Below are 27,917 nucleotides of genomic sequence, written 5' to 3'. Positions count from 1 at the left end.
TCAGGGAAAGGTCAAGTAGAAGAAAAGTAATGGATCTGGAAGAAAATACGGCCCAGCCATTTCTTTTCTCTAGGCTGAACCTACGAAACACCAGGCCAGGGGCGCCTGGGTGGCTCAGTGGGTTAAGCTTCTCCCTTCCACTCAGGTCATGATCGCGGGGTCCTGGGATTGAGCCCCGCGTGGGGCTCAGTCATTGGAGCTTGTCCCTCTCTCTCTGCCCCTCGCCCCCGCTTGTGCGCGCGCGCTCTCTCTCTCTCTTTTTCTCACTCTCTCAAATAAATAAAATCTTTTAAAAAAGAAAACAAAAGAAAAAGAAAAAAAGAATCACCAGACCAATCAGGCTCCTTCCTTTCTTTGCTGGGTTTCCAAAGTGGCCCAGCCAAGCTCCTCTCTTGTGGGCTGTGCAGTTTAGAGCATTCTATAGCTTTTTTAAAAGCATCACATTTTAAATCGGCTTCACTTTCTTTTTCTGAGAGGCATTCGCTGCACTGTTTCTCCTGTTCCCTGTTCTCTGCTGAAAGCCCATGTGGACCCGCAGGTGCCTGGCTTGTGCTGCCTTACCGGCACTTGCCACTAGAGGGCCCTACCCCTAAGATTCCAATTTCAATGCACCTTCGTAAAAACTGGCCCATCTTAGTGTGATACATGAGATCACACCCATTTCACAGAAGGAGAATCTGAGAACCAAGCCCCTAGAGATGGGGTGAGTAGCTTATATCTTCATAGATCAGAAGAGTCAGAGAAAAGAAAGTGAGAGACAGGAGCTCAGTGGTCCCAAATCCCAAAGGCCACATGAAGAATTCCTGGGTACTAGTTCCTTCCCAGGCTTGTTCTCCTGGAAAACCCAAGGAACTCTTGCCTCTGGTTCTATTCCTCTCCCCTACTTGCCAATGGGGCTGTAGGACACTAGCAGTTTCACTGGGTGAGCGCACCAGGGAGAAGCAAGGACCGTTTAGAGAAGGACCATGTTCAGGAGCGGTCCCTCAGCTCACACAAAGGTGAGGCATGCTTTTATTTTAGGGGAAACCCAGCCTGTTCGGTGTCCCTTCGGAATTTCTCCATCCTTATGACAAGTCTCCTTATTTCTTCCTTCATGTCCTTCCCTGGAGTGACTGCCTTTCACTCACACCTGGTTCATGGCTTCCGGTGATGTCTTCACTGGTCTAACTCTGAGAGTCTTTTCCCTCCAAAATGTCCTTACACTGACGTCTGCATTCTGACATTTAACGCTTGCCGTAATTGGATGCCACTATGCTTGTAGGCTTCTGTCTATCAGTACTTGCAACGTGTACCTTCTATTTGAGCTGGCTGGTCATTTTCAATTCTATTCAATAGCATTTATTGCTCACAGGCAGGGTACAAGGCACAACGTTGCCTGGTGGTGGATGCACAGGGGACTAAAACTCTCAGCGCACATGATCACTCTCCATGGTCATGAAGTCACGGATCTTGCCCTTCAGTATGTACAGTGTGGAGGGAAACAAATAATGATCTATACTGCGGGGCAGAAAGAAATGAGTTGCAGTGATATAAGGACCAAGGGGGGGAAAGGAGGGCAAAAAAAGCCATAATTAATTTGACCAGTGATGCCAGGGAGAGCTTCACAGAGGAGGTGACATTTGAGCTGAGCGTTGACGTGTGTGGAAAGGGCTGGGGGTTGGGGGGCACACCAAAGCAGAGGCACTCTGCCATCATAGGCAAGGGACTGTGAACGTGCTCAGTGCATCTGGGGTGGTGCCCAAAACACATCACGCCGGTTCGGCCTCTGTTTCTTTCTTGTGCTTTCCTCAGTTGGATGCCATCTGTCTTCTCCATTCTCAGCCAGATCCTACCCTTCCTCCAGAGCCCAGCTTCAGCTCCACCTCCTTCATGAAGCCTTCCCTGATTGTACTAGCTGCTGCCACTCCCCAAAACGTGTAATTCAGCATTTATGTGTAGTGTCCGTGCTTGCCTTGCACAGGGCAGCTAGACCAGGGCAGACATTATGCTCATCTGATACTTTGGGGGTCTTGCATCCCCCAACACAGTGCTAATGGTGGTCAGGGCTAGATGGCTCAATGGAACCATTCACTGAAACTAACACCTTCCTTCTGCCTAAATGCAGCTCACTTCTGCTGCCCAGCCTGGGATTGCTCATGGGGATTTAGGATTTCACTGGCTATGGGTGCTCACACATAAGGGAAACAGTTCTTCATACGATCACTTGAATGTTCTGCTCAGCCATGGGTGATTCCTCCTCAGCGCTGGTGGCAGGGGCGCAGGGGCATCGAACCAAAGCGTGAAGCAGTGACTCTCTGGACGGAACCTTAGTAACAGAGGTGAGGCGAAGCCAGTTTCATCATCTACACCATCATCTGCCAAGTTCCCTCTGAAGAATGACCCTCTTGTTTCGATGGTTGGGTTGTACTCAGCTCCCCTAAAGTGTCAGAAGTATAGCTGGTCAAGTCCTTTTGGTGAATGGGGTACTGGGTACGGTCTCTTCTTCTTGCCGAGGCTGCTTGGAATAGGTATTAGTCTGGTTCTTCAGAGAAATGGAACCAACAGGAAACAGATATAACAAGGAGCTGGCTTGTGTGCTTACGAAGATTGAGAAATCCCAGGGTCTGCAGCTGGACTGCTCATGGTGTAGTTCTCCAGCGTAAGTCCAAAGGCCTGAGAACCAGGAGAGCTGATGGTGCAAGCTCCAGTCCAAGTCCAAGTCCTAAAGCAGGAGGACTGATATCCCAGCTCTAAGATGGCCAGGCAGAGAGAATTAATTCTCCCCTACCCTGTCCTCTTCTTCTTCAGGCTCTGGATGGATCTGGTGATATGCACCCGTACGGGAGCGGGGATTAATCTGCTTTACTCAGTCTACCAATCCGAATGTTAATCTCATCCAGAAATGCCCTCATAGATCCCCCCAGAATCGTGTTTAACCAAATGTCTGGTCACCCCATAAATGGCCCCGTCAAGTTGAAAGCTTGGCCAGAAAGAAAATCTTACGAGCCTTCCGAAGTAGAGCCTGAAGAAAAATGCCGCAGCTGTCTAGGAGCATTCTCCAACCCTCCGTTTGGATAGTGTGTCCGCACGGCCGAGAGCCACACCTCCCATGGCTTCCCATGCGACACCATCATGGATGGGCGGGCTGGGCCAGCCAGTCGCCCCTGCACAAAGGTTCCTGCGCAAAGGGGCACATAGAGGCTGAAATGCAGCCCACACTCTACTCATCAAGCCACGTGCTTGGAGGGGCCGCATCTGCCTCGGGGGAAGGGTGCTTTTGTCTAATTTGTCTCAGGTGCTGTGTGGACTGTGGAGGTCGTGCACCAGGGCTCCCCACGACACTGAGTATGATCAGAGCCTCCTAGGTGGCGTGCCATGGCTGGGTACAGGCATGCAAAATACCAATCCTGTCTACATAGGGGGTTGCTGGGAAGGCTCATCACCTCCAGTCACAAAAAAGTCACAGATTGGGGCGTGATGGTTTGCAATCTCCAGGTAAGTCGTGCGCAGAGAAAGTCTGGGTCCGGGGCATCTGCCGGGGTATCGATGGTTGTTGGAGCTCAGTGTCCACAGGGAGAATGCTGGCCATGAGCTTAGATCACATTTTCATAGGTTCCAGGAGGTTTGCCGTCCTGAGAGCTGGTTTTCCCCATCTGTGCACAAGAGGGAGTTGGAACTGCGGGTTAACTGAGAGATGCTGCGGGGGAAGCCCAGCCCTGGGTGGTGCCCGGGACAGACAGACGGCACAGGGAGATGCCTCAGGCCTCCCTGGTGCTGGCGGAATCTGGGGCAGCAGGGCCTTGCCCTTTGCTGGGTCCCTTGCCTCTGCTCTGGTCACCCGCTTGCAAACCCTTGGGTCATCAACTGCGGAGCCCAGAAAAAAGCAGCAGGAAGGAAAGGGGGTATTTGCATTGATTTTGATTATAGGCTTGAGCAACATCCAGGCTCAAGCTACCTGCCTTCCTTGTTCCTAGCTGAGCCTCAGCTCCTTCTGAACCTCCATAACTGCACTTCACATACTGGCGAGTCGGCGTCCTGTGCTCTAGTTATGTGGACAGACCTAGAGCCCTCCCCACACCCTGCTCCCAAATAAAGTGGACCCAAAAGGATAGGAAAAACAATTGAGAGACGATGGACTCTGAAAAACAAACTGAGGGTTCTAGAGGGCAGGGGGTGGGGGGATGGGTTAGCCTGGTGATGGGTATTAAAGAGGGCACGTTCTGCATGGAGCACTGGGTGTTATGCACAAACAATGACTCATGGAACACTACATCAAAAACTAATGATGTAATGTATGGTGATTAACATAACGATAAAAAATTAAAAAAAAAAAACAGAATAAAAAAGCAAAACAAAACAAAACAATTCTTCTTAAATTATATAATGACCAATCAATAATCGCCATCAGCCTTGTCTAGAGGACACGCTTTGAGATGCCTCAACCCGGCCGCCCTGATTAATCCCTCTGATCCAGTCCTTGCCAGTGTCACCTCCCGTGTCCTCCCCTGTCCTTCAGATCTCGGCTCACACATGCGGCCCCCTGCCCCTCACTTCTTCCTTCCCCTTCCCCTCGTCCTTCGTCCCTCCGGTGCCCCTTAGTCTCCTTCTCCTTCCTTCCCTCTCCTGCGCACTGAGGGAGTGAAGGCCCTTCCGTCTCGGGCTCCAGGACACTGGCTTAGCTTCACACCCCAACGACCTGTGCACCGAGTTCCCCTGCAAGTGTCCTGCGTCTGCAGCTCACAGATGCCCTCTACCGAATCAGCTTTTACTTCTCATTTCCCATCCATTTGCAGCCAATTTCCTAATGTTTCCTCCCACTCGTTATTTGTTCTCACGACTTTCCCTTCCCCCTAGACTCCCTGGGTTCCTATGTATCTTTCATGATGATTTTGCCCAACTCTTAAACAGGAACACTGGCAAAACATTTGGTTTGCCAAGAGACCCCAAAGCTGGCTTTCTGACTGTAGCAGAAATGAGGATCCTCGTGCACAGTGACAGATGCCCCAGACTGAAAGTCCTCCCTTCCGTGCACGCGTGTTCCAGAGCAGGACACTGAGGCACAGGGTACTATGAGTGTCGCAGCTCCGTTGCAAATTGTTGTGCGGGCTGCACCCTGTGCAAGTCGGCTGGCGGGGGAAACGGGACCTGAAATTCAGCCTGTGTTCCACTTGTCTGTCTGGGCACCTGGTGTGGGCCTGTGTCTGTCCAGAGGGGGGCACCTGTTGTCTAGTTTTATTCTGTGAGCCGGCATGGCCCCAGCTGCTCTAGAGGCTGGAGTTTCCACACCGCACTTCGGAGGCCGGGGGGCTCCTGCATTTAGAGGCAGGCCCAGCATCCCAAGCAGGCCAGCTTTTGGATGGCCATGGACCTGGGGGCCGGGCTCTGTGCAGGCGTGAGACACCTGTGGGCCACGGCCCTCAGCAGTTAGTCCTGAGGGGGACAGAGAGGAGCACCGAGGGAGCCAGCTGGCCCCTGCTTGGATGGACAGGGAACAGCAGAATGGCTGGAACAGACAGGCAACAGGGATAAGAAGTCAAAAAGGATTTACCTTATCAGTCTGCAATGTGGAATAAACCTTGTTCACTGGCTCCTCCTTGTCAGGGAGCTCCTGTAAAACACCCATCTTCCCCTCAGTGAGGGGCCCAGGCAAAACCTCGCCAGGCCCCCTTCCCGCCTCTGCCCGGCCTGCTGCCCCCCTGCTCCCACTCCCGCCAGGTAGCCTCCTCTCCCGGCCTCAGCTCTGGTTCCATCCAGCCTCGGAGAGGGTCAGGGCCGGGTGTGGGGCGGGAGGAGTGGGTAGCTGCTGGGTAAAACCCTCAGGAGCCAAGAGGAGGGGTTTGCATGGTTCAGACTAGGTCTTGCTCGCTGAAGATTTTGGCTCTGTGCACCTAGCCGCCCATCAGTCCAAGCACGGTGCTAGACGGACCAGGCAGACCTCTGTTGCCCAGCACTCTTGTCGACCTCTGGGGGAGCAGGCGGGCACGGGGCACAGAGGGAGGCGGTGCTTGTAGAAGCCTGGTTCAGGGTGGAGGTGAGGGCGGGGCAGGCAGGTGAAAGGCAGGTGGGAGGAGGGGGTTGCCGCCGCCACACCAGGAAGTTCAAGGGGACCTCTCTTGGGGTGGCTCAGTCAGTGAAGCGTCTGCCTTCGGCTCAGGTCATGATCCCAGGGTCCTGGGATTGAGTCCCATATGGGGTTTCCCTGCTCAGCAGGGAGTCTGCTTCTCCCTCTCCCTCTCCCCTTGCTCGTGCTCTCTCTTTCACTCAAATAAAGAAATAAAATCTTTTAAGAAGGGGGGACCTCTCTCGGTTCTGTGCCCTTGTTCCCATGTCGGTGGCCACCTAGCAGCCCTCCCCTTACACCAGGGGCTCCCTTGTTGTTTGTCCCTCGTGGAGGGCAGTCCACTCCTAGTCAGGCCTCTCACCTCACCCAGAGCCAGACCCCCGTGTGGAATCTGGCGGCCTCCACCCCTAGAGGCTGCCACAGGGTGACCACTGGCCATGTTCCTGTCCTCGTCGGGGGGCTCACGGCCTCATTTCCCTGACATGATGATGCTTGGTTGGACCCTCCAGATCCCTGGCCTGCTGCCCCGACTCCCTTTCCCGGGGGTGGTGGTGAGGACCCGTGAGTGGCATCAGCTCACCTTGGATTGGGGGATTTCATCGTAGATTCTGCCCTCTGCTGGCGGGGCATCTCTTGTAACCATGACGTAGGTGTATATTGTTTTCTTTGAGATGGCATCTGTCACAAAGAAACATAGAAGCACGGTGCGTGAGAGGCGGAGAGATTTTAGAGATGACCTCTTCTAAGGTTCTCTTTTTAAGGTAAAGAAACGAAGCCCTAAAAGGTCAAATGGCTATCATCGTCTTGAGACAGATGCTCGGGTCCTGGGACCGCCTCTCCTTCTTGTCGGGATTTCATGTGGTGTGGGAGCCCCGGAGAGGCAAAGCCCGGAGAGACAAGTCCCTGCTCTTAAGAATTCCTGGGCTGGTAAAGGCATCCATCCCAGTGTGTTCCTCTCCTTGCTCCTAACGTGGAACATTTTAGGGTGAAGTCGAAAAGAGATGGCTAGAATTTGGGGCCTTCATGTTTCAGGGCACCAAGACATCCACAAATCACAGTGAGCTGAGCGGCACACAGAGTTAAGTCCTGTCCCAGACCCTGTGCCAGACCAGGCAGGAGAGCCAGACCGACCCAGGCCCTGCCTGAGGCCCGGCAGGCAAGCCAGACCGAGTGCTCTCTGTCATCTCGTTGATAGATGGAAAAAGTAGCACTTTTTCCTTCCCAAGAGACCGTGAGGGACTGAAGACAGATGTCTCTTGGAGGAACCCTGAAGATCCCCTATGGCCTGAGTCAGGACTTCTCCCCATCACACAGCCATTTGAGTTAAATTCTCCAGGGAAGAGAATTTAACTCCTCCCGTGCCAAGCCTGGGCCGTCAGTCGTAAGCACAGTGCTGACGTTTACTGAGTCCTTACTCCGTACCAGGCTCCAGGCCAAGTACTTTATGTGGGTAATTCCGTTTAATCCCCTTAATCAGTATGTGCAGCGCATCCTGTATGTCTGGTTTACCACTGACAAAACATGCTTACGGTGACAGATCACTTGTAACTGATAAACGGCCGAGCTGGGACCTTCGGCCCAGACCGCCTGCAAGGCACAAGCTGAGTCTTAACCAATCTGCCGTGAACTCATCTCTCCCAGTTGTCATCCGGGGAAACTGGTGGCTGAGAACTTACCAGAGTTCTTACTGAAGGGCTTCAAGAAGGAACCTGAGGAACCAGACCCAAAGGAGAGTCAGGAACATGGAAACAGAGGTTTAGCCCCTCTATACCCAGGCTTGTTACTGTGATTGGTGGGAAAGGAAGATTTGGGGAGACCATGGGGTTAGGAGGCATAGGAGGGCACAGTGCTCCTCTGGGGGCCTAAGATTAGGTTTTCTGCATTGCAGATGGCACAACTACAGAAAGATCCAGAGGGATCCAGAGGGATCTAGTGACGCCCATGGAATGCAAAGTTAGTACCTGTCCCTCTGTGACTCTCCAAAGGTCATAGTCAAAATATGATGGAATTGGAAGTGACCCAGGAGACCCTCTAGTTCAAATCTCATTTCACGCGTGAGAGCACTGAGCCAGAGAGGGAAAGACACATGCCCAGTGAAGCACAGCTTCTCAATGGCGGTACTGAACTCACACCCAGGTTCTGGGCCCACCAGATACCGATGACACTGGGCACAGATTATGAAGCCCACTCAGGGCACTGTCATCCAGGGGTCCGCACTCTGGAGATGGTGAGGTGGAGGAGGGGGGATTGGAAGAAGACGGATTCCCCGGAACAAAGGACCACTCTACCCCACCTTGGATAAATGACTTCAGTCCCAGGAAGAAGGAAGGTACATTTCCACATTTTACCTTCTGGAAAAATCCTACCTTGTCCTCTTTTGCACAAAAGGAACAGAAGTACCGAAGGCACAACGAGTATAAAGAGAAAGAGCGCCGCCAGCCCGCTCAGCAGCCCGGTGTGGCGAGAATGGAGGCCTGTTGCAGTGTCTGGAAACAGAAGAGACAGTGGGACTCGGCCACACTCAGGGGCACTATCAAAATGGGGTGCCCTCCAGGGGAGTGCCAAGTCTCCAAGGGAAACTGGACTTTCTGCTATTCAAAGTCAGCATTAGAAACAGAATCAGAGGGCCAAGTAGGGCCTGCCTCAGAACACCCCAGATGCCTGGCCTATCTCAGAAAGCTCTGGCCTTTTTTCCAGGCCCTCCTGGGAGGAGATGCCCCTGGAGACCAGGCCTGGCCTCCCCACCACCGTGGGGAACAAGGCCCAGCCCAGGCCTCTCTTCTGAGTGAGTGCTGGAGACTGCAGGAGAGCTGGATGGAGCTGATCACCTGCACAGAGCTGCTGGGCAGAGATGGAGTCTGAGCTGTTGCTCACGGGGTTCCAGGCTGTGCATGTGTAGGTCAGCTCTTGGTCGTCGGGGGTCCGGAAGATTCGAACTACATTCCCCGCTTCCCCCGGGGGACTCCAACTATATGTGACATTCTCTTCTTCTTCCTCCACAGAGCATGTCAAGGTGACATTACATGTGCTGTTGATAGATGTCATTAAACTCTGCGTAATTTTTGGCTTCCCAAGCCGACCTAAGAGGGGAAGACACCTGTGTCAGTGGTGAGCTGGAGCTAGCCCGTACGGGGACAGCCGACTGTTAAATTTTCAGAAATGATTCATGAAAAATGAAATTATAAAAACTTACAGTAAAATAAAAAAATTAAATTAAATTAATTGTATTTTAAAAAGCTAATACATACTCAACATTCACCACTTTCTAGTTTTGGGGGGGGTTCCAATTTACTCTTATCTACACTCTAAAAGTTATTTACATCTACAGTATCTGTCTTTTGTAATGATATACAAAGTCTTCCCAATTCTGCAAGTTTTAAAACCCAGAGGGAGTATTTACACCACAGAAATTGGCAAATAATGGGGCGCCTGGGTGGCTCCGTCGGTTAAGCCTCCAACTCTTGATTTCGGCTCAGGTCATGTTCTCAGGGTCATGAGATCAAGCATCACGTGAGGCTCCACGCTGGGCATGGAGCCTGCTTAAGATTCCCTCCCTCTCCCTCTCTCTCCCTTTACCCCCATCCCCCCAAAAGAGAAATTGGCAAATGCTCAAACTTGGGCTGGGTTGACTGCTCTGCGGAGTTTCACTCTAGACAGAAGAAAACAATGGAAGAAAGATAGCTAAGGTTGATTAAACTTAAAAGTTTTTTGGTGAATAGCACCAAAAAAACTAGGAAATATTCTTCCAGTATTTGAAAACCGTTATCCAACTCAGCGAAGAGGTCTCTCTTGTTAATGTGCAAGCGAAGCTCTGAAATATATGTTTGTTGAGTTACTTTTTCCTTCTTAGCTCACTTCATGAAACTACCAGCCAGCATTCTCATTGGCTTCTTCGTTGATGACACCTGTAGCCTGGGAGGTATGAACGTTCAGCACAACTCAACGAGAGCATTCTGTGCGTACAACTAGCTCTATGGGATGCACGATAGAGACCAGGGTATATTTTATTACCTTTTATGAAATCGTGTGCCGCACGTCCTTTGTGTCGCAGACACCGTCAAGGACCAGCACACCGTTGCACGAAACAGTCTTTAAAAAAATTTTTTTTGGCTCTGTTTTCTGGTGTGTTTTCATTGAGTTGTTTTGTGTTGTTCTAAAGTGCCCTTGGTGAAAAGTTAAAATCTCTTTAAAAGTTCATTTAAAAAAATATTTTTACTAAAGCAATCAAAAGGTAACTGTCCAAGTTGTAGGCTAGTAAAGGGTTACGGAAGAACAATTATATTTAGGTTGAAGTTAAGAGCTATCTGGGGCCGGCAGAAGGAAAGGGAAGATCTTCCCTTTACCAGCAGATAAGAAAATGCCCACATTCTGAGTTGGTAAATTTAGTTCATTCTTGGCCAGGCTGCTGTGCTAGGCTTTGTTCCTTCTCCCCTAGCCATGTGGGAAGGATTCAGAAGGAACCAGCATGTGGCTTTCTAGTTCCTGTGGTATTTTTAAACTTGTCTGTGCCTGTGAGGAAGTAGAATATGGTAAGGAAGAAGCTGTAAATATTTTTCATTCCAACCACACCAGAAACCCTGGTCTTGTGAGTCTCTTCAAGGGATCTATTCCAGACCAGATTTAGTTATGACTTGTGAAAAACTCCCAGAGGAGTCTGGAGTGACCTCGGTGAGCTGTAACAGTGATCTATACGGATGTATAGAGGAAAAAATGAGCGAAAGTGTGTGTGTGTGTGTGTGTGTGTGTGTGTGTGCATTTCTTTAGAAACTGGATTTACAAGAATGTCCAACTCTCTGCTTGATATTTACTTATTCTTAGAGAAACTCTTTTTTGCTGGGTGTTGAGGTGGGGGATAGTGGTAAGGAATAGGATCCTATCTCATTTTTCTCAGCAGGAACTGAGAAGTTACCTGCATCAGGCTGCTGGGCAGAGAAGGTCGGGGCTGTGGCTGAGAGTGGAGAAGCCACTGGAGACCTGGGTCCGACCAGGCTCTGCTGCTCTCTAGAACGGGGACGCACACAGCTTCACTGAGGATAATTTTCTCCTGCTAGGGTTGTTTGTTGTGAGGGCTAAATGGGTTATTGTGTTTAAAGAACTCTCTAATACCCATCCGTCCATCTGTCTTTCTATCATCTATCATCTATCTAGCCACATTAATTATCTGTGGGAAAGACAAAACAAGCCAGCAACAGTGACCACTGCTGAGTGTTGCAGTGCACTGCATACTGCTTTTACTCTGTGCATGTATTGCCTAAATATGTGTGATCTCTATATATGTTTTAAAAATTAAGTGGTAGAATGCCAGACACATAGAGTTCAGTAAATGTCAGTTCCTGTATCACTATCTTCTCCACTAACTCCCCAAAAGGTATAGATTTTGTTAGGTGGGCAACCCGGCTTTTTTAAACTTGTCTGTGCCTGTGAGGAAGTAGAATATGGTAAGGAAGAAGCTGTAAATATTTTTCATTCCAACCGCACCAGAAGCCCTGGTCTTGTGAGTCTCTTCAAGGGATCTATTCCAGACCAGATTTAGTGATGGCTTGTGAAAAACCCCCAGAGGAGTCTGGAGTGACCTCGGTGAGCTGTAACAGTGATCTGTACAGATGTATAGAGCGAAAAATGAGACATTCCCGTGGTCCACCCCACCTGCGGATAGCATAACACCTCCCAGAGGTGAGGGGGTAACACTGAACATATGAAGAGATGAAAACAGGGGCGCCCGGGCGGCTCAGTCGGTGAAGCATCTGACTCTTGATTTCGGCCTCGGTCATGATCTCGGGGTCCTGGGATCGAGTCCCTTGTTGGGGCTCCGCGCTCAGCGGGGAATCTGCTTCTCTCACTCCCTCTCCTACCCCTCCCCCTACTTGCATTCTCTCTCTCTAAAATAAATAAATAAATCTTTTAAAAAATGGTTAAAGTGTTAAGTGTTGTGTTATGTATGTTTTATCACAATAAAAAAAAATCTTTTAAAGAAAAAAAAGAAAAATGGATCTACCATATGTTTTCATTCTTGGGCATTTATCCCAGAGAAGCAAAAAGTCATTTCATGCAGAAACTTGTACATGAATGTGCATAGCAGCTTTATTTGTCATAAGCCCAAACTGGAAAGAACTAAAATATCCTTTGATGGGTGAATGGTTGAACAGACTAGTCCATCTATACCATGGAATTCTATTCAGCCATAAAAAGATATAAACTATTGATACTGGTAATAATTAAGATGACTCTCAAATAAATTCTGCTGCGTGAAAAAAGCCAATCTCAAAAGCATGCCTACTGCATGAGTCCATGTATGTGGCATTTGTGAAATAACATAATGATAGGTATGAAGAACGGATTAAGGTCTTCCGGGAGTTGGGGAGGGACCGCGGGACTCTGAACGGCTGAGGGAGTCTTGCTGCGATGGTACACTTGAGGATCTGGATCGCGGTAGTGATCATATGAGGGCGCACATGTGAATTAACTATGCAAGCTACACATATCCTCACACATAAATGAGAGCCCGTACAACTGTGACATCCGAATAAGCTCCTTATTCCTGCTTCTCTATAGTTACACAAGATGCAACTTGTGTAAAAGGGGGGACTGGGCGACGTGCACATAGAACCTCCCTGCACGGTTCTTTTTTTTTTTTTAATTTTATTTATGTATTTGAAAGAGAGAGTGAGAGAGAGAGAAAGCATAAGCAGGATGATGGGCAGAGGGAGAGGGAGAAGCAGATTTCCCGCTAAGCAAGGAGCCCGATGCGGGATGCCGGACGCCATCCGGTGACTCCAGGATCATGACCTGAGCCGAAGGCAAACGCGTAACCAACTGAGCCACGCAGGCGCCCCTCTCTGCCTGGTTCTTTACACCTCTCTATGCAGCTACACTTATTTTAAAATAAAGAGGTGTTGTTGTTTTTTTTTTAAAGAAGTGCTTTCCATACACTATCTCACTTGATCCTCTCAGTGACCAAGGGAAGTGAATAATATGATTGATTATTCACATTTTATAGAAAAGAAAAACCAGGTCCATGGGACAACTTGTTGATTGAAGATTACATAGCTAAAAACAAACAAAATCACATCCTCTTTTTTAGTATTGGTGTATTTACATAAGGATTTATAAGTACAGAAAGATTTAGGGAAACCAATAAAGAAATAAAGGTGTTCTATAGATAGCAAATTTGCAAAACAAAACAAGCCCTTTATCCTCCCACAACTTACGGAAGACCTGAAGGCTGTAGCGCCTGGTGGTGGTGATCATCCCTTCAAGGGTCTCTGTATTTATGTCGGCTTTGTAGATGCCCGAATCTTCCATCCTCAGATTACTGATCTCCAGGTTGTAGTTCTTACGTGAGACATTTATCCGGTCATTATAATTTTGGTGGGTCACAGTAACTTTGGGTGCTGTTCCTGAGTCTCCTGGCGTTACAAAAGCAACAGATGTTTCAGAGTTCCAAACAATGTTGACAACTTGCTGTGATTTTTCGATATTTAAGGGGAAAGTGACTGACTCCCCCACAATCCCAATCACCGTGAAGACGTCTGTGTCACTTCCTTCTGCTTCCAGACCTGGGGACATAAATAGAAAACCATATAGCCATTTCACTGTTGCACCTTTTAAAGTCTCCTGTCTCCCCAGGCTTGAGCCTCCCTGAAGAGCTGCCTGGATGCAGCTCATCCAACCTCTGGAGGGGTTTTTTGTTTTTGTTTTTGGTATTCTACTCTACATATAATATGTTATGATGGCTAAATTTTCTAAGGGATTTTCATTCAAAAACGGAGTTTCCAGTGAATTTCAAGGGATCTATTTCATGAAAAACATTCATCTAGACTTACAGACTGAAAGGTCTAAGGGATTAGAGGGATGAAGACCATACACCTCCAGAAGTTTTGAGAATTAAGTGTCTTTCTTTCCCAAGATCATATTGCCAAGTGTTGGAAGAGCTGGGACAAGTGCCTGGCTGCTATAGTCTTTCCAAGAAGAAAGCTACATTTATGCCGTTAATCCCAGAAGATACAGGCAGAGAGTGCTTTGGAAGTTCTGGAGTAAATATTTCTCAAGCTGGTGATTTGGGGAGGTCTTTTTTGTTCACTACTCTATCTCCAGCCTCTAGATGAGTACATGACATGTACTGGGTGCTTAGTAAATATTTGTGGAATGAATAATAAATGGAATTCACTTATGTGTTGCTTAGAATCTCTTGGAACACTTCAGAAGTAAGCAAAATTCATTTATTCATTCATACATTTATGAATGAATGCATGGATTTATTCAAGGTCAGCTTTGTCCCAGATACTACGGCAGGTAATTATTAATCAAATTTCTAATACAAACGTTTGCTGAGCATCTACTCTTTTAAGTGCGATGTAAGGAGCTGGGGGATACAGTGGTGAGTAAAAATTGATATAAAGTTCCTGCTCTCAGGAACTTAACGGTTAAAGGAAGAGATCCATGTTGATTGGATAACCACAGATGCACAGATACAAAATATGTAGTTGACTCTTGAACAACACAGAATTGAACCCTGTGGGTCCACTTATACATGAATTTTTTCCATAAATACGGTACAGTACTGCCAATGTATTTTCTCTTCTTTATGCTTTTCTTAATAACATTTTCTTTTCTCTAGTTTACTTTATTGTAAGAATAAGGTATTGTAACACAATAAAACATACAAAATATGTGTTAATTGACTATTTGTTATCTGTAAGGCCTCTGGTCAACAGTAGGCTATTGGTAAAGTTTTGGGGGAGCCAAAAATTATACATGGATTTTCAAGTGCATGAGGGGTCAGCACCCTCAACCCCTGCATTATTCAAGGTCAACTGTATAAGTATTACGGTGCTTTGAGAAAGAATAGCAAGGGGACTTGACCTGTTCTGGAAAATCCAGAAACACTTTCTAGTAAAACCTGAAGGATGAACGCTTTTAAAATCTAATGTGGGGGGAAATGAGAGGTTTATTTTTTTTCTCTCTTCTCCTCTTTCACCTTATGAAGGTAAACTGATTTAATACGTGGTTTGTAAAATGAAAGGCAATATAATTATAAAATGGCCGCCCTTGCCCTCCAGCCCAGTAACCCCTGCATGAGCCCACGGATTGCGAATACAAACCTCTTTTCTTTCAGACCAACCAAGATTTTGCCTTAGGAGGACCATCCCAGGTGAGACATGATGACTTAGTTGGGCTGGGTTAAGTACAGAAGAAGACGTAACAGGGTCATGGGGGAGGGGGAAACTAAGAACCCTCATCTACAGACATTTGTTAAGTGCTAACATTGTGCCAGATGCTGTGTTAGGGACTCAGGGAAGAATAGGATGTGGTTGCAGTGCTGAGGAGCTCACAGCCTAGAGAATAAGACAGATGTGTATGTAAGTAAAAAGTAGCACAAGAAGAACCATGAGAGACGATGGACTCTGAAAAACAAACTGAGGGTTCTAGAGGGGAGGGGGGTGGGAGGATGGGTTAGCCTGGTGATGGGTATTGAGGAGGGCACGTTCTGCATGGAGCACTGGGTGTTATGCACAAACAATGAATCATGGAACACTATATCTAAAACTAATAATGTAATGTATGGGGATTAACATAACAATAAAAAAAATTAAAAAAAAAAAAAGTAGCACCATCTGATGAGTGCCAAATGGTAAGAGCAAAAGAAACAAACTATTGGGTGAACAGAAGGAGAGACTAAGGCCGCCTTCAGTGGCAAGAGTCTTAGTTTACCAAAATCCAGCTTCTTGAGCATTAATTCTCTCCAGATGAACTGTTCCATTGGGCCGATGGGGTGTGGCAGAGGGGCACGTGGTGTGTGCCCGCCTGAGTCCCTCTCAACCTGTGCAGGTGCACGGAGCCTTGAGCTCAGAAGGACTCTGAACGTGCTGTAATGCAGCGACGCAGCCTGGAAAGTCTTACTGTTGTTGGAACAAGGACACCCCCCCCACCTTTTTCATGTTGGAACAAGGACACCCCCCCCCTTTTTCATGTTGTGCTGGCGTCTGCCAATTAGACAGCTGATCCTGGTGCCAGATAGTCCATGTCTTGTGCGGCTTTTTAAAAGTCAGACCCTGGCACCTAACTGTCATTCTGCTCTGTAGATTCAAGTTAAAAATGTGAAGAGGATGTGGGTTCTCTCCTCAAGCTCCAGGAAGTGTGTAGGCGATTTGTGAAAACAGAACTTCCTAGGGCTCATGGCGGTTCGGCGGCCAAAACGCGGAGCATGTGTCATGTTGTTTTTGACTTCTCCCCCATAGCAAGTCATTCAGGAAGTGATGCTGGTGCATCAAAGGGCAAGGAGACAGGAGCAGTGGAGGTCAGGTCAAACTGGGGAAAGTCCTGCTGCTCTTCTTGCAGCTTGTGTTGTTGGTGAGAATCCTGGGCTGCTGAGGAAAGGCCTAGGGCTCACCAATGCACAAGATGCAGACTCGGTCACCTCCAGGCACTCTGCCTGTGGTCTGAGTCAGGTGGCTGGAAAGACAAGGAGCCTGGTGATGTAGGTGCTAGCACTTCTGCTTAAAAGCTGGCCAACTTTCATAAAGCCACAAAGCCTTTCTGAATCTCAGTCGCTTCATCCGTAGAATGGAAACAATAACATAAAGTTTGTTCTATCTAATTAGTGACCAGCAAATCATATAATATGAGTGGAATGTCTTGTAACCATTAAGGCACCATACATGTTAGTTGTTTCTGAAGTTGATAATGACGATGATTCTCATGCTCTTCATTTTCTTCATCATCATCCTTGTAACTGGTATGTGCCATTTAGGACTTCCTAGGCCACCCCTATGATGGCCCAGGGGGGTCCAGGACCATACCGAAGAATGTATAAAGAGCCATTATTAAGGGCTAATTCAAGTAAAGCCCAGAAAGATAGTTTTACGTACCACTCCACTTGATGGACTTTATTAGTAAGACTTTAGGTTTTAAAAAAGAATCTCCAGGGGTGCCTGGGTGGCTCAGTCGTTATGCGTCTGCCTTCGGCTCAGGTCATGATCCCAGGGGCCTGGGATCGAGCCCCGCATCGGGCTCCCTGCTCGGCGGGAAGCCTGCTTCTCCCTCTCCCACTCCCCCTGCTTGTGTTCCCTCTCTCGCTGTCTCTCTCTCTGTCAAATAAATAAATAAAATCTTTTTTAAAAATAAAATAAAACAAAAAATAAAAAAGAATCTCCGTATCAAGCTACCCCAATATTTATTCTTCTAGGTGCTGTAAGATAATGTAAGTGCTATAATAAAATGTAGGTGCTACAGTATATATAATATACATTATATATTATTATATATATTATTTTACATATTTTATATTTATATATTATATTATTATATATAGTAATATAATATATAATATAATAGTAATATAATCCAGGTGCTATAATATAATGCAAACATTATATTAGCATTGGAAGAGACCTAAGGAAAACCCATCTCCAGAGAGAACTTGTAGCACAAAAATGTCTTTAGGACTTACCATGTAATACACTAGGCAAGTCTATGACCAAACCGGTTCCCTGCCGTTTTTTAGGAATTTCATAACTGTTTAGGAAATAAGACACACACATACACATAACTCTCCTTTGAAAAATGAGGTAGTAAATGGTCAATTCAAGTGAATGGTAGAGACAGTAATTACAGTACAAATACAAAGAAAGGAGAGATCACTTTGAGCTATAGAGCTTAGGGAAAACTTTTAGAGAAAGTTTTTAGAGAATTTGAGGAGGACTTTGAAAGAGCAAATAGAATTTTACTGAAGAGAAAGGAAAAGGATGACTCTCTCGGGTCCTCAGGTCCTGAATAAAAATTTAGAAGCAGGAGAAAATGCGATGTGGGTTGAATGAATATAAGATTTGCATAATGGAGTAAAGGAGATAAGGTGGAGATACAAATCTGATTTAGATCTGGGACAACCTTGAGTTTGAGGTCTACATCATAGGCAGAGGGGAGCTATCAAAGTTCTTAAGGATGAAGATTAAAATGATACTTTAGGGTCATAGTAATATAGTAATTATGTGTAGGAAGAGTAAAAGGAAAGAGAAACTGGGCTTGAGAGACCATTTTGGAAGCTATTATAGGCATCTGGGCATGAACCAGAGGATGATAAGATGAATGGAAAGTAAGTGCTGAATTAGAGAGATAGTGCAAAGAAAGATAGGGAATAAGGAGGAACCTGATAGAATTCAATTGTTCAACCATATATTCTGAGAATCTATTTTGTGTCAGTGAAAACTGATAGATACTGGAAAACTGGTCAAGTTTATGCTGGAAAAAAGTCCAAAGGAGAAAATAGGTTTAGTGTTAGAAATATTGAGTTTGAGGGGCACCTGGGTGGCTCAGTGGGTTAAACATCCAACTTGTGATTTTGGCTCAGGTTGTGATCTCAGGGCTATGAGATTGAGCCCCACATCAGGCTCTGTGCTGGGCACGGAGCCTGCTTAAGATTCTCTCTCTCCTCTCCCTTCCCTCTGCCCTCTCCAATAAAAAAAAGAAATGTTGAATTTAAGATGATGGTGGACAGGGCACCTGGGTGGCTCAGTTGGTTAAGCGACTGCCTTCGGCTCAGGTCATGATCCTGGAGTCCCGGGATCGAGTCCCACATCGGGCTCCCTGCTCGGCGGGGAGTCTGCTTCTCCCTCTGACCCTCTTCCCTCTCTTGCTATCTGTCTCTCATTCTCTCTCTCTCAAATAAATAAATAAAATCTTTAAAAAAATTTTAAAAAAATTAAAAAAAAGATGATGGTGGACAATCTTGGTAAGTAGTTGGAAGGATGAAAGATAAGGAAAGAGAATGGGCAGAAAGTATTGCTTGGGGGTTGTGGCAGAATGTGCCAGTTATTTTCCAATGTTTGTTCTCTCCTTTATTCTTAGTAAGACAATGCCTAATTTTTAGCAGGGGATATGGTCACCCAGGATAAAGACTACATCGTCCAGCTCTCTGCTAGCTAACTTTGGTTATATGACTAAGTTCAGGTCAATGGGATGAAAGTGCAAGAGTTGTATATGACTGTTGTGTCTTTAAGAAGAGGGCATTTTGCTTTCTTCATCTCTTCCTTGCTTCTTGCAGGCTGGAATGCTATGGCTGCTGCATCTCAGACACACATTTTGGATCAAGAGGAGGAAGCCAAGTACTGAAAATGGTGGAGCAGGAAGACTGAAAAAGTATGTATCCCTCACTACCTTGTCAACTATTCAACCAATGGAACTGCTGACTCCAGACTTTTTCACATGAGCAAGAAATAAACTTCTTTCTTCTTTAGGCCACTCTTATTTTTGAAAACTGTCACTTGCCATTGAACTGAAATCTAAGTAGGTTAGGAATCATCCGCAGAGAGGAGGTGATGGAGGGAGAGGTGAGTTATTCAGGAAGAGCAAGGCTAAAGTCCAAGGCTGCTTTGTGAACAGTCACAGGGAGGCACTATCAAAAGAAACTAAATAGAACAAGTGGCAAAAGAGGCACCAGTAGTGGACAATATCATGGAATCCAAGAGAAGAAAGGGTCTCAAGAAGGGGGTTGTCATGGATGTTCAGTGATTCAGAGTGTTCAAGTGGAATAAAGACTGAAAATGGACTCTAGGTTTGTCCATTAGGAGGTTATTGATGGCCCTTGAGAATGTGGTGCAAGTAAGATGATTCGAATGGAGGCCAGAGTCTAGAGGATTGAGAATAGAATATGTGCTAAGTAAGTGGAAAATCTTGACAGTGAAAGAAAGGGGATGAAATAGAATGGTAGCTAGAGAGGCCAGTAAAACTAATTTACTTGATTTTGTCTTAAAACAGAAGAGATTTCCTGCATATTTATGAGAGAGACCAAGGACATCTAAGGGGGAAAGGACAGTCTCTTCAATAAATGGTGCTGGGAAAACTGGACAGCCACATGCAAAAGAATAAAACTAGACTGCTATTTCATACTGTAAACAAAGATGAACTCAAAATGGGTTGAAGACTTGAATGTAAGACCTGAAACCATAAAACTCCTAGAAGAAATCGTAGGCAGCAAGTTCCATCAATCTGAGTGATGCATTTGTAGATCTAGCACTAAAAACAAAGGAAACAAAAGGAAAAATAAACAACTGGGACAACATCAAATTAAAAAGCTTCTGCACAGTGAAGGAAACCGTCATCAAAACAAAAAGGGAACCCACTGAACAGGAGAAGGTATTTACAAATCATATATCCGATAAGGAGTTAATATCCAGTATATACAAAGAACTCATACAACTCAACAATGAAAAAACTAATGACCTGACTAAAAAATGGTCAGAGGATCTGAATAGACACTTTTCCAAAGAAGACATATAGATGGCCACAAGCACATGAAAAGACGTTCAACATCACTAATCATCAGGGGAAAGCACATCAAAACCACAATAAGATATCATCTTATACCTGTTAGAATGACTATTATCAAAAAGACAAAAAATAACATGTGTTGAAGAAGAAATGGAGAAAACGGAACCCTCATACACTGCTGGTGGGAATGTAAATTGGTGCAGTCAGTATGGAAAACAGTATGGAGATTCCTCAAAAAATTAAGACTAGAACTACCCTATGATCCAGCTATTCCACTTGTGGGTACTTAGCTGAAGAATATGAAAACACTAATTCAAAAAGATATATACACCCTTATGTTCATTGCAGCATTATTTACAATAGCCAAGATAGGAAAATAATCTAATTGTTCATCAATAGATGAATGGATAAGGCAGGTGTGGTATATACACACACACAATGGAATATATATAAATAATATATATAATATATTACATATTATGGAATATATATATATATATATATATAATGGAATACTACTCATCCATAAAGAAGAATTAAATCTTGCCATTTGCAACAGATGGACCTTGAGGGTATTATGCTGAGCGAAATAAGTCAGAGAAAGACAAATACCATATGATTTCACTCAAATGCAGAATCCAAAAAAAAAAAAAAAAAAAATACTACAGAAACAAACTCACAGGTACAGAGAACAGATTGATGGTTACCAGGACGGGTTGGAGGGTGGGTGGGCAAAATGGGTGAAGGTCAACCATATGGTGATTGACAGTAACTAGACTTTTGGTGGTGATCATTTTGTAGAGTATACAGATGTCAAATTATAGTGTTGTACACCTGAAACTTACATACTGTTGTATACCAATTTTACCTGAGAGAGAGAGAGAGAAGAGGTTAGTTGGGGTAGGTGGTAGGTAAGAAGACCATGTAGAAATTTCCCTGATCAGCCCTGCTCTAGGTTAGGTGCTCCTACTCATGGGCTCTCTGGAGCTCTGTTTTTCCTTCATGGTACTTGCTATGTTATGTAGTAGTCATGAACCCGTGTGTCTGTTTCTGAGCGCTGTGAATGACTTGAGTCCAGGGACTGTAACTTAAAATCCCCAGACCCAGGACAGTACAGGGACACAGACCACTAATGTTTGTCATGGAACAAAGGATGGAGGCAGGAAGTGGAAGGCAGAGATTTTCAATCAGAAGAGGGTCATACCTCGTCTGAAGTGGAAGGGGAAAAGGAGATGATGAGTGAAAGGACAGAGTATTTTGAGGTATTGTTGGGGATGGGGATAGAAGAAAGGCTGCTTGGTGAGGTGAGGGAACACAGGTTTGAGTCAGGTGGCCTGTGCTCAAGTTCAACCCCTGATATTTACTGAGGTCCTTATCTTACTTTACTACAAGATGGGATGCAATAATACCCATCCCATAGAATTGTTTGGGGGCACCTAGAGGTGGCTTAATACACAGTGGACATTTTGGAGTAGAGAGGATTAAATAGAAGATAGTCATGCTTGATGACCTGCATCTCTTTAGTAATGTAGAAGGTGAGGCTCTCTGCTAAGAGTGAAGAGGTGAGGGTGGGTCTAGGTAGGAAGTGTAAAGATGAGGAGCACAGGTGTTGAATCCAGGTATATTTGAACCTAGCTATGCTATTTTGAGAAAATTACTGAAATTCTCTGATCCTCAGGTTCTTCACCTCTCAAATGTGGATAATTATTAAATACAATTATGAGGCTGTGCAGTTAGCACAATGCCTGGCACATATAAATGGTAGTTGCTGTTATTATTTTGATAAATATAAAAATTTTGAGGAAATGCTACCATAAGGAACATTCTAGAGGGCCAACAAGACATTGATTAAGGGGATGAAAGGGTTGCTGAGCAACCTTGGGAGGCCAGTGAGGAAGAGGTGACCCACTCTTTTTTTTTTTTAGAGATTTTATTTATTTATTTGACAGAGAGAGACACAGCGAGAGAGGGAACACAAGCAGGGGAGTGGGAGAGGGAGAAGCAGGCTTCCCACTAAGCAGGTAGCCTGATGCGGGGCTCGATCCCAGGACCCTGGGATCATGACCTGAGCTGAAGGCAGATGCTTAACGACTGAGCCACCCAGGTGCCCCGAGGTGACCCACTCTTACAACATCTCTCAGTGACTGTGATTTCCTGACTTCCATATACCAGACCACAGAAGGGAGGGGTGAGAAAGACAACACTAGAGGAGAAGCAAAGGCAAGAAAAGGCTGGAACCCTAGGGTGTGTACTTGGGTGTTCACTTAGTGAAGAAGAACCTGACTGCGTGAGCTTGAGACCTTGGGAAAGTTAGCAACCTCTCTGTGCTCCGTTTTATCAGTTTTAAAATGAAGCTAATAGTGGCGCTTACCTCATAGACGTGTTATGAGAGTTAAAGGAGTTAATATTTGTAAATTTCTTAGAACGGTGTCTGGCATATACTAGGCACTTGTATGTGTGTGCTATATAAAACAAAGACCCGTGGTTAGAGAGATGAAAATAATACCCCAGTGAACTCTGGAGGGAAAAAGGAAAGTAGGAGCACTGGAGTCCTGAGCAGGGAGCTGAAACCGAGAGCAGAGATGAGGAAGAGCATGTTGCTGCTAACAGCCACCAGAACCATCCCCCTCTCCCAGCTTCTTTAGGATCCTTCGAGTAAGCGTTTCTTGTGCTTTGAGGGCACTAGCTAACCATCCCCTCCTCTCCTTCCACCCACTGTCTCCTAGATCAATAAGTCGGGGGACCCTAAATACAACAGGCACAGAAGGGCAGCTGGAGATGACTGCACCCTGCACCCGTCAGGAGAGGATGGGTTACAGTGCGTTACACTGAGTGAAGGCGAGTAAAGGACAAAGAGGAAGCAAAGGGTTGAGTAACCAGTTTTGTGTCATTCTCCATGAGGGTGGAAAGTCCTTGGTCACAAGGGTTTAAGTAAAGGAACCTACCACCCCCACACAATAGTATACTAATGTCTACTAGATTTTTTTACTTTCTTTTTTTCCCTAAAGGTTTATTTATTTATTGGGGGCGGAGGGGCAGAGGGAGAGAGAGAATCCTGAAGCAGATTCCCCGACGAGTGCAGAGCACAATGTGGGGCTCCATCCCAGGACCCTGAGATCATGACCTGAGCTGAAATCAACAGTTGGTCATTTAACAGACTCAACCACCCAGAAGCCCCAACTTTCTTACCACCTTTTTTGAGATCTGGGTTGACTTGAATCCGTTTTTTCAAAACAAAAACAAGTGCACACACAAATTCTCAAAACCGAGATGGGATCCTGGCCAGCCACTACTTCCCTCTATTGGTGTATAATCAAAAATTGAGTATAACAAAGAAAATATGGGTACATAGTGCCACCAACATCAGTCTCCCAACTGATTGCTCATACCTCTTTCTTTTCCAGCTTCCACACAGGTGAGCCTAGTAATCCCAAACTTGCAGGTTCATTCCTCTCTAAGGTTCAAGACAAGAAAGATTTGATTCAGGAAACACTTGACTAGCCTATGTCTACCACTGAAACTTGGAGCTCTTGTGAAGGCATGCTGGTTGCTTGGTCAGTCACCATGCTGATCTCCAGGCCTGCTTCAGCGCATCAGGCTGCCGAGGTGGGTCTCTACTGCCTCCTACAAGTCTTGTGTTAGCACACTGATGCTCTTTCCCAGCCTCTATTTGGAACCAGGATTTTTGAGCTGATGTCTTGATATCCAGTTTCCCCCATACATAACATATTTTTCCATTTCTATAAGTGGGCTTCTGCTTTTTAGACCTTTCTTTTTTTTTTTTTTTTTTAAAGATTTTATTTATTTATTTGAGAGAGAGAGAATGAGACAGAGAGAGCACATGAGAGGGGGGAGGGTCAGAGGGAGAAGCAGACTCCCTGCCGAGCAGGGAGCCCGATGCGGGACTCGATCCAGGGACTCCAGGATCATGACCCGAGCCGAAGGCAGTCGCTTAACCAACTGAGCCACCCAGGCGCCCTGCTTTTTAGACCTTTCTGAATGTCTGCAGTAATAGTCTGCTCAAACCTCTTTCTAGAACAGAGGCTTTATCTTTATCTCAAAGGCCCCTCTCTACAAGGACTTTGGACTGATAGCAAATTGGATCTCACCAGGACCCCTCCAGCCATGAAATCCTGTGCCTAACCCCCAGGACAATGGTCAGGACCTACTTATCTGTGGACAGATATCCAGGTGGGCCCACTCACCTCTTGGACTTCTCAGTATTGACTTCTGAAATCCTTCTACTGTGCTATACATTCAACAGGACATCAAGACCTTGTTGATATTGGACCTTTGTTTATTTTGAAAAAAAACTAATTTAAATCCACTCACATCATATTGATATGACTGATACTTGAACCATGTCTGGATATGCTCATTTCCTTGGATATTCTGCTTCAGTGCCCTGCTTAAACTTCTATGGTTGGCAAAGACCTGCCCACCAGCCCCATTCCCTGCCTGAATGATTCCATTTCAGCATCAAGGGCATCAAAGGCAAAGGCAGCCTTTTTCAGTGGTTAAGTTTAACAACATTGGAGTTCAAATCCTATTTCCTCCACTTTTCGGCTAAACGACCTCTAGTTTCCTGTGTTTCATCTGTAAAACTGGGGTATTGATAGTGTTCATCTCATACAATATTGTGAGGATTAAGGTGAATAATAAATATGACTACTTAGAGAAATGCCAAACATGTCATGATTGCTCCATAAATGGTTAGTTATTACTATTATTGCTGGGGGATAGGAAATGGGAGCCAGGTGAATGGTTAAAGAAACTGAAGCAAGAAAAGTGTACAGAAAAGGAAGAATTAAAAGAGTGTGAGAAAGAACATATAGAAGACAATGGGCATGGAGCAAAAGTGGTGGATTCTTCCGTCTTCCACCCTAGAGGGTGCGTGGCTAGACCCTTGCAGAGGTAGGGAATCAGAATCATAGTCACAAGTTAGGATGGGAAAGCGGAATTTGGAGCACATGACTGTGAGTCTTGGTTCTTTGAGAAAACTTTTCCAACGTGGACGAGTCATGAGTTTGTGTACTCAGACTTCTCTTATTTCAGTGATTTCAAAGGAATTCTATTGGACATGTCATTTGGCCATTTAACCGACTCAGCCACCCAGGCGCCCCAACTTTCTTATCACCAACTTCTCCCATTCAGTAGGTTGTCATTTAATTTTATGATTGTTTCCTTCACTGTGCAGAAGCCTTTTATTTTGATGTAGTCCAAATAGTTTATTTTTGTTTTTGTTGCCTGTGCCTCAGGAGACATATCTAGAAAAAGGTTGCCAGGACCAGTGTTATAGAGAAATTAACTGGCTGTGCTCTCTTCCAGGATTTTTATGGTTTCAAGTCTCATATTTAGGTCTTTAATCCATTTTGAGTTTATTTTTGTGTATGGTGTAAGAAAATGGTCCTGTTTCATTGTTTTGCATGTAGCTGTCCAGTTTTCCCAACATCATTTGTTGAAGAGATTGTCTTTTTCCCATTGCATATTCTTGCCTCCTTTGTTGAAGATTAATTGACCATATAATCATGGGTTTATTTCTGGGCTCTCTATTCTGTTCTATTGATCTATGTGTCTATTTTTGTGCCAGTGTCATACTGTTTTGATGATGACAGCTTTGTAGTATATCTTGACATCTGGGATTGTGATGCCTCCAGTTTTATTTTATTTTATTTTTTTCAGGATTGCTTTGGCTATTCGGGGTCTTTTGTGGTTCCATACAAATTTTAGGGTTGTTTGTTTTAGTTCTGTGAAAAAAATGCTGTTGGTATTTTAATAAGGATCACATTAAATCTGCATGCACTAACACTTTAAAGAGCCTCAAGAAACTGAAAACCCAATGAGAGGAAGCCAAGAAGAGTAGAGCAGAAAGAGCTCCATCCTTAGGATTAGAGGAACCAACATCGCTTTGCAACCTTACAAATATCAGGTTGTGAAATTTCAGGTGAATTGTTTAACTTGAGTCTTAGTTTATCCTTTTTCTGTGTGTAATGGGATTAATAATATCTATTTTTGCTTACTTCAATGGCTTTAGTGTGAATCCCATAAGAATATAGGCATAAAAATTGTAGAATGCTTTGCAAATTAAGTGACATCAAATGTCACCCTCCAGTCCTTCTCTGGAAGATTGGGGACATCCTTAGATTTTCACTTAGCTTCTATCCAACTCTCTTCCCCATCTACTTGCATTTTCTGTCTACCATGTCAGGGGGGTTAGCACAGGATCCCAAAAGTTGTCCTGCCTAGTCGTTGCAATCTCCATGAAGTTCAAATTAAAGGAGCCACATCTTTAAGTGGTCAAGGGAACCAGAGAGACCAAGGTGTATTGATTCTACCTTTTTAGGAAATCTCAACCCACTAGATTCTCTGTGTTCTAACACATAGCAGGAATTTGCCAGTGGTTTTTCAGAGTGGGTAGGAGAGACTATAAGTAGATTTAGAAATGCCAAGCATAGGGGTGCCTGGGTGGCTCAGTCAGTTAAGTGTCTGCTTTTGGCTCAGGTCATGATCTTGGGGCCCTGGGATCGAGCCCCACATCGGGCTCCCTGCTCAGTGGGGAGTCTACTTCTCCCTCTCCCTCTCCCTCCTGCTCCCCCTGCTTGTGCTCTCTCTCTCTCTCTCTGTCAAATGAATAAATAAAATCTTAAAAAAACAACAAGTAAATAAATAAAATCTTAAAAAAAAAGAAATGCCAAGCATAGTCAATTTTTATATACAGAAGGTAATTGTTTGGATGTAATGAGAGACTGCAAAGACAAAACACCCCAGAGCTGTGTTGATGTTACATAGTTTTCTTTGTACTAACAACAACCAGTATCCATGTGTCCTTATAGTTTACTGTTCAGCTGTAAGTAAAAAAAGTAGTTTCAAGTTCTCCATTTCTTTTTTGAGACCTAACTTATTGTAAAATGGAGATAACAATCTCTTCCTCATTTACTTTGGAGAGTTTTTGAAGGATAGAAGCAGAATAATAATTCTGAATGTGCTTTGAAAATAAAGGGGGCTTATAGAGATGAAGATCTTACAATGATAATTATAGGTATGCATTACTCTAACCTGATACAGTAATGAAATATAATTTGGAAAGGCACATCTCTGTCAAAAACTATACACCAGCATCTAAAGCCAAAAAGAAATGCTTTTAAGTTATTCAAGGTTTTAGATGATACATTCTTTTGCTGTGCTTTCTCGGTGGGCCTACCAAGTGCTGACTCTCCTGAGCAGAAGGGTTTGCAGAGTGGGCACAAATAAAATTCAGAAACATAAACTCAAAAGCTGAAAAACAGTTAGGTTTGGATCTTAAGTCTCTCCCCAGACAGTTGGATACTTTCTGAAACCCAGGGTGTACTTGTTAAAATAGATGGAGAAGGCATTTCAATGTCTTCCTTACGGGCAATTTCTAAAACTTAATAGAAAACTAGGAGGGCATCAACAAGAGCCAGAACTCACAGGTTTGTAGGCACAGGAAGCAGATCCAGAGGGAGCGCTGAGCCATGTCCTTCTAGGCTGCAATCTCGTGTGAACAAGAAGGCGTTCCTCCAACAAAGAGCCAGTTGCAAGTAAGTTTCCCTGCTCAGTTTATAGCCACCGCTAAGAAAGGAAGTATGAGCGA

General features: G+C 45.2%; 1 protein-coding gene across 1 annotated transcript; it reads right to left on the bottom strand.

Moving 5' to 3' along the window:
• Positions 1-322: 322 nt before the first annotated feature.
• On the bottom strand, positions 323-27,917 carry CD84 (CD84 molecule). Its single transcript, XM_032397277.1, has 8 exons — positions 27,755-27,917; positions 13,249-13,596; positions 8,869-9,120; positions 8,407-8,526; positions 7,717-7,749; positions 6,621-6,718; positions 5,528-5,587; positions 323-3,632 (listed from the first exon to the last, which is right to left on the bottom strand). The coding sequence occupies exons 1-8, from the start codon at positions 27,798-27,800 to the stop codon at positions 3,573-3,575; spliced, it is 1,017 nt and encodes a 338-aa protein (XP_032253168.1). The 5' UTR covers positions 27,801-27,917; the 3' UTR covers positions 323-3,572.

This window comes from Phoca vitulina, unplaced genomic scaffold (assembly GCF_004348235.1).
Source record: "Phoca vitulina isolate PV1807 unplaced genomic scaffold, GSC_HSeal_1.0 scaffold97, whole genome shotgun sequence".
Taxonomy (NCBI): domain Eukaryota; kingdom Metazoa; phylum Chordata; class Mammalia; order Carnivora; family Phocidae; genus Phoca; species Phoca vitulina.
This window is presented reverse-complemented; position numbering and strand designations above follow the sequence as displayed.

Coding starts and splice junctions, on each gene's coding strand:
- CD84 (XM_032397277.1), bottom strand. CDS start 27,800: ATGGCTCAGCGCTCCCTCTGGATCTGCTTCCTGTGCCTACAAACCT. Junction 13,597..27,754: donor CTTCCTGTGCCTACAAACCT/GTGAGTTCTGGC, acceptor TTATGTCCCCAG/GTCTGGAAGCAGAAGGAAGT. Junction 5,588..6,620: donor ATGAAATCCCCCAATCCAAG/GTGAGCTGATGC, acceptor GGTGTTTTACAG/GAGCTCCCTGACAAGGAGGA.